Source organism: Orycteropus afer, unplaced genomic scaffold (assembly GCF_000298275.1).
Source record: "Orycteropus afer afer isolate SDZICR_OR568_19922 unplaced genomic scaffold, OryAfe1.0 scaffold00637, whole genome shotgun sequence".
NCBI classification, from domain to species: Eukaryota; Metazoa; Chordata; class Mammalia; order Tubulidentata; family Orycteropodidae; genus Orycteropus; species Orycteropus afer.
Genome location: NW_006922224.1, coordinates 667,621 through 674,622, shown reverse-complemented (window position 1 = coordinate 674,622; position 7,002 = coordinate 667,621). Strand labels below are relative to the sequence as shown.

The 7,002-nt window shown below is 44.5% G+C and overlaps 1 protein-coding gene across 1 annotated transcript in view; it reads left to right on the top strand.

Moving 5' to 3' along the window:
* Window positions 1-7,002, top strand: part of PGM5 (phosphoglucomutase 5) — a 229,562-nt gene that overhangs the window by 181,067 nt on the left and 41,493 nt on the right. Inside the window, exon 8 of the mRNA XM_007956572.2 lies at window positions 1,102-1,237. Coding sequence (XP_007954763.1) covers window positions 1,102-1,237 — 136 coding nt within the window. The remainder of the gene's footprint in view (window positions 1-1,101; window positions 1,238-7,002) is intronic.

The window sequence follows — 7,002 nt, the reverse complement described above, 5'->3', positions numbered from 1 at the left end:
GAGATGGATTGATACAGTGGCTGCGATGATGGGCTCAAGTATAGCAGGGATTGTGGGGCTGGTGCGGGATCGGGCAGTGTTTCGTTCTGCTGTGTATGGGGTCGCTATGAGTCGGAAACGACTCGACGGCACTTAACAACAACAACAGGTCAGTGCTTGGCACATGGTAGGGGCTTACAAACCAGGCTCGATTGCCTGCCTCTTGAGCAGCCACCACACATCTATAAGTGGAGGCTTGGTGTACCTATGATGCTGGCTTCCAGTGGAGCTTCCAAAAGACTAGGAAGAAACAGACTAGGAAGAAAGACCTGGCATTTTACTTCTGAAAAATCAGCCAATTAAAAACCCTATGGATCACAGTAGGAGCTCTGGTGGCATAGTGCCTAAGGCATTTGACTGCTAACCAGAGAGCTGGCAGTTCGAACCCACCAGCCACTCCTCGGAAGGAAGATTGGGCAATCTACTTCTGTAGTGATACCATCTTAGAAACCCAAGGAGGGGTCGCTGAGTCAGATCTGGATCACGATGGTCTGCTCAGCAGCTAATCATGGGGATGGCACAGGACTGGGTGGCATTTCATTTGGTTGTATGTGGGGTTACCCTGAGTCAGGGGCTAACTCGTGGGAGCTAGCAACACTAAGAACAACCACCAAATATTTACTCAATAAATAAATGAATGAATGACATCACTGAGCAAAAGTGATGTCAGCTGGGCTCACTGACCCCATTAATTATTCTCGGGATTGAAATCTTTTTGATATTATTTTATTTGAATTTCAATTGCCTATTTTTGGAAATGCAGGTATGTTATGGGGGCATATATTTAACACAATATGAATACATCCAGCCATTTCACTATAATACTCAATTTTAAATATAAAACTAACTGGTCTTTGTCCATTTCACTTTTTTCCTTTTTTTTTTTTTTTTTAATTGTGGTTTGGTTGAGAGTTTACAGAGCAAATTAGTTTTCCATTCAACAATTTATACAGTATTCGTTCTGTGACATTAGTTGCAGTCCCCTCAATGTAACTCGATCATTTAGCTTTCCCTGTCCCTCCCTAGAACAGATCTTCAGCTCAACGTCTCTTTCTTCCTTAGGCTCTGACCATCTCCGTGAGAAGGACGGGCTCTGGGCTGTCTTGGTCTGGCTCTCCATCCTTGCTGCCCGGAAGCAGAGCGTGGAGGATATTGTCCGAGATCACTGGGCCAAATTTGGCCGCCACTATTATTGCAGGTGAGAAGGGTGAGGGTCTCCGTTTAGACCCTGGTGAATGATGTTTAAAGCAAGTTTCTCAAACTGGTGGGTTAGACCTGTGCGAGGGAGCCAGTGGTGGTTCGCTGGTAGAATTCTTGCCTTCCCTGCTGGAGACTCAAGTTTGATTCTTGGATAATGGGCCTCATGCATGGCCACCACCACCTGTCAGTGGAGGCTTGTGTGTTGCTATGATGCCGAACAGGTTTCAGTGGAGTTTGTAGACTAAAATGGACTAGAAAGAAAGGCCTGGGGATCTAAAGATCAGCCAATGAAAATCCCATGGGTCATGGTGGACCAACCTGCAGCTGATCATGGAGGTGGTGCAGGACTAGGCAGTGTTTGGTTCCATTGTTCATGGGGTCACCTTGAATCAGAGGCTGACTCGACAGCAACCAAAAACAGCAAGAATGTGAAGAAGGAGGCATGCTTTGGGAAGATTTGAGGGACATAGAGGCTGAGCTGGGTAACCCCTCATAGGTGGTGTCAAGGGAGTTGTCCAGGGCTCCTAAGCTGGGCACGTTTTCCCTCATATGGTGACATCCCACTATGATCCTTTTATCAGTGCTGTGAGGTGGGCACTGTCCCAAGGCTTCAAAAGTCCTTCAGGAAACATGCTGGCTCAAAAGGACACGCAGCCACCAAAGCCTTTCCTGCCTTGTGCTCGCTCACCTGTCATGATCAAGGAAGGGGCAGGAACAGACTGGCAGGCCAGGTGCACTTGTAACCCTCTCCCTACCTTCTTACCTCCCCATCACTGGTCTGAACCGTCTCCATGACACTGAAACTGATGATCTGTAAAGGAACCACATGATTCAGAACCCCCATTTTTGCTAAAGGTTATATCCCCAGAAAAGAGGTACTAAAAAAGGAAATGATGCCCTGAAGGGAGTACAGGGAGTGACCACCAAGTAGGAATGTAGGGGCAGGGTCCCCATCACTTTCCTATTGTCGAAGTGAGTGAGGGCACCAAGTCGGCTGGCTACACAATTGCCTGGTGGGTGTGTGTACCAAGGTGTAGTGGGTGTGTCCAAAGTGTGTATACCAAGATGTCTGGGTGTGCGTATCAAAGTGTGCAGGGTGTACATACCAAGGTGTGCTAGGTATGTGTACCTAGCATTAAAGCCCTGGCTTTGTGGGTGAGGAGTCAGGAAAGATGCGGAGATAAGGGCGGGTGAAGGAATCCTTGAATGGTCTCGTGGGTTCTCTTTGTATTAAAAACAGGGAGACTGTGGCTCGTTTTAGGGAGCATTGGTGGCACAGTGGTTGAAGTGCTCGGCTGCTAACTGAAAGGTCAGTGATCAAACCCACTAGTTGCTCCATGGGAGAAAAATGTAGCAGTCTACTTCCATAAAGATTTATAGCCTTGGAAACCCTATGGGGCAGTTCTACTCTGTCCTCTAGGGTTGCTATGAGTTGGAATCGTGTCGGCAGCAGTGAATTTGGTTTTGGTTTGGTGTCTCATTTTGCTTTGCTTATGAATTGTTAACTACTTGGAATGTTTGGTTGTGTTTCAAGAGCTTGGTCAGGGAGCAGGGGAGGGAAAGGAAGCTTTAGACTTCCCTTATAAGGGGATTATTTCTTGCCTTAAGAACAAGGCCTCAAACCGGTTCATTCAGATTTGATTCCCTGCTTATAATTTGCATTTCCACCCCAGAAGTACTGAATCACAATTTACATTTTAACTAGATCTCCCTACATTTTAAGAATCCCCTGGGAATCTATGAGAATCACTTGGGGATCTGGTTAAAATGTGGATTCTGATTCAGTCTATCTGGGATGGAAATGAAAATTCTCAGCAAGAGGTCAAACAAGAATGAACTGGTTTGAAGCCCTGCTTCAGAGGTCATTTCCTAGATTAGCATCAATGAAGCTGTCACGTTAAGTCAGAGACTGCAGCACTCTGGGAAATGCACACGACACCATCATAGTTTTGGTTCCTGTCTAGTCGGGAAGGCTGGAGGTGTGAGATCTTGCAAATCACCTCCTATTTTTCATCTTATCATGAAATAAAGACTCTCTGGCAGGTGGAAACTTGTTTCACTCATTAGTATTTCTAACAAGCACCAAACACCTCTGATTCTCATGGACCTTTTTTGGCATATCAGATCCTTCTATTGCACAAAGCTCTTCCAAAAACTACAACCTGATAAAACACATTGTCATTGCCAGCTGCTGGTTCACAAGAGCCCTTTGAGTCAGGGAGGGATGTGTTCCCTATAACATGTGGAATGATTACCTAGGTTTCTGCCAGTGTTTTGAAGAAAGAGTGTTATGATAAGTGTATTTATAATAGAGTTCTTTTTTTTTTTTCCAAGCCAAGAGCTTACACGATAATTGTTTTTCTTCCAAAACAAATTCCATATTAGAGAATAATATGTGATAGAGATTTAAGTTCTTGTCTCACTCACTGCCGTCGAGTCAGACCCAACTCATAGTGACCCCTCCTTGGGTTTCCAGGGCAGTATCTCTGCGGAAGTAGATTGCCCAGTCTTCCTTCCGAGGAGTGGCTGGTGGGTTTGAACCACCAGCCTTCTGGTTAGCAGTCGAATGCCTTAGGCACTGCGCCACCAGTGTAGGACATGAAATTACTCTTTGAGTTTTTGCTTTCTTTCATTCCTTGGGCCTTCAGCAAACAGCAAGTTGACTGTGAAATAGCATGATTTTGGACAGTTTTTCTTGATGGAAAGGGATAATAAAAACAGTTGCAATGTACCTGATTCTAAGACGGAAGTTCTATCTGTTTTCCTCCCATGAGTAGACCCAGAGAGGGATTCTCCATTGGAAGGCTTGTTCCCTGGAAGGTGAGGTAGGGTGATGGCTAGAGGGTGAATTTGAGGGGTGAGTTTGGCAAGATGGGGGGGGGGACCCGAGTGTATCTGAAGATGACCACTGGGGCAGGGAGGTCCCCTGACCTCACCTGGAGACTGGATGTGATTTCATTGCATTTGGTGTTCTCTCAACTCTTGAGCCTCTCTATCTGCTAGCAAGTTCCCTTCTCTGGTCCCCCTGACCCTTTCTGGGAAATCACTTTCCTCGGATGACTATCTTTAAAGAGAATCTGGAGTCCCTGATGGCACAAATGATTAAGTGCTTGACTACTCATTGAAAGGCTGGTGGTTCAGACCCACCCAGAGGCTCCTCAGGAGACAGGCCTGGTGGTATGCTTCTGAAAGGTCACAGCCTTGAAAACCCTATGGAGCAGGTCTACTCTGCACAATGGGATCTCAGGAGGACTCAGGAGTTAGAGTGGACTCTGCAGCAACAAAAACAAAAATAATCTAATCTAATCTCAGTACCTGCTGAGAAAGAATGTTCTGAGGGAGTTCCCTGTTGTTTTGTTTCTGAAGCTGGAGAGGAGACACCTTGTGTTGGAGGAGGAGAATGAAAGAAAGCATATAGATGCAGGGGATCCATTGCCAAGACATGCTATCATTCCATGTCCCTATTTTGTCTAATTGTTGTTGTTAGCTGCCATTGAATGGGCTCCAATTTGTGGTGACCCCATATACAATAGAACAAAATGTTGTTTGGCCCTATATCATCTTCACAATTGTTAGTAGGCGTCAGTCCGTTGTTGCCACCACTGTGTGTTTTGAGTGCCTTCTCGCCTGGGTTGCTTATCATCCAGCACTATATCAGACAATATTCTGTTGGGATCCATAGGTTTTCATTAGCTAATTTTCAGAAGTATGTCACCAGGCCTTTCTTCCTAGTCTGTCTTAGTCTGGAAGCTCTGCTGAAACTGTCTACCATGGGCAACCCTGCTAGAATTTGAAATACTGGTGGCTTAGCTTCCAGCATCACAGTAACATGTAAGCCACTGCAGTATGACAAAGTGCCAGCAAGTCATAGATTTTGGCTAATACCCTTACATTTACTGGGAAGTCTTAAAAGACCTTGGGTGGAAAGAAGTAGTAACAATTAAGAACTTCCTTCTTCTATTATCACTCACACCCTTTCTCTGTGACCCAGGAAGCCCAAGCATGTGGCAACTCCACAGCCACCTGGGCAAGGCTGCCCCTCCAAGGTTTCCTTCTTAAGCAGACCCTCCTGAGCATGCCATTAGGTCTTGCTCAAGGTCTTGACCAATTGCTTTATGGCAGCAACTGAGAATAGAAATGATGAGTGGTGTTGAGGCATTGACATTGGATACGGAGCTGTGATCTGTGTCATCACATTCAACGTTCATCACCTCAAATGAGATAGGTGCTGGTTTAGTCATTTTTTTACAAATGAGGAAGTTGAGATTGAGAGCAAGAATCATCCTGACTCACACACTCAGCAAGTGCAACCTTAGCTTCAAACAAAGCCAGCCCAGCTCCAAAGCCTACCCTTTACTCCTTCCCAGCCCCAGCGCTTCATTTGATGTTTTTGGCCAGGAGAAATTCTTTGTTAAATGGAACAAAATTGTAACATTTCAATCAAGTTTCCAAGAAAGTTTTAGGGTGTGTTGAACTCTCTTCTACCTTCTTCCTTCACCTTCCTTGATTCTTCTCTTTTCCTTCCTTCCTCCCTTCTTATTTTCCTTCTTTCTTCCTTCTCTTCCTCCCTCCCACCCTCCTCCTTCCCTCCTTTCTTTCTTCCATCTGTCCTTCCTTCCTTTTCTCCTCTCTCCCTTCTCCCCTCCCTCCCTCCCTTCCTTCTTCCCTCCATCCCTTCCATCTGTCCTTCCTTTCTTCTTCCCTCCATCCCTCCTTCCTTCTCATTCTTTACTCCACACCACTTATATAGCACTTACTATGTTTGACTGCTAACCAGAAAGCTGGTGGTTCAAACCCACCAGCCATTCCTCAGAAGGAAGACTGGGCAATCTACTTCTGCAGAGATACTGCCTCAGAAACCCAAGGAGGGGTTGCTCTGAGTCGGAACCGACTTGATGGTAGTGAATTGTTTTTTTTTTTTTTTTTGGTAAAGAAACCCCAGAGGCAGAAAATGTAAGTAATACTTAAATGTACCATGGGTTATGAAAGAGATCATTCAAATGTGTTACTTTTTCAGTCTTTCTTTCTCATTGTCCAGTTTTGTATGCATATGAAGTGGTTGAAAACACCAAGGCTTGGGTCAGGCACACATCAGTCATCAAAGGGACATCATTTCTTTTTAAGATTTTTAAGAGGATTTTGTGGCAGATTTTCCCATTGCAGTGCAACATTTGATTTCTTGACTCCTGCTTCTATGTGCATTGATTATGGATCCAAATAAAATGAAATCCTTGACAACTTCAATATTTTCTCTGTATATCCTGATGTTGCTTATTCATCTGGTTGAGAGGGGTTTTGATTTCTTTATGTTGAGGTATAATCCACATTGAAGTCTATCTGTAGTTTTTGATCTTCATCAGCAAGTGCTTCAAATTTTCTTCACTTTCTGCAACCGCAGTTGTGTCATTTGCATATTGCAGGATAATGAGCCTTCCTCAAAACCTGATGCCACATCTTCTTCATATAATCCAGCTTCTTGGATTATTTGCTCAGTATACAACCTTGGCACATACTTTTCTTACAACGAACTCTTGGTCCATGTACAGGTTCTAAATGAGCACAACCAGGTTTTCTGGAATTCCCATTCTTTGGAATGTTATTTACAATTTGTTATGATCCACATAGTCAAATGCCTTCTTGTGGTCAAAAAACATAGGTAAATGTCTTTGTGGTAGTCTGTGCTTTCAGTCAGGATCCATATCTGACATTAGCCATGACATCTTTTGTTTCATATCCTCTTCTAAATTGAACTTGAATTTCTGG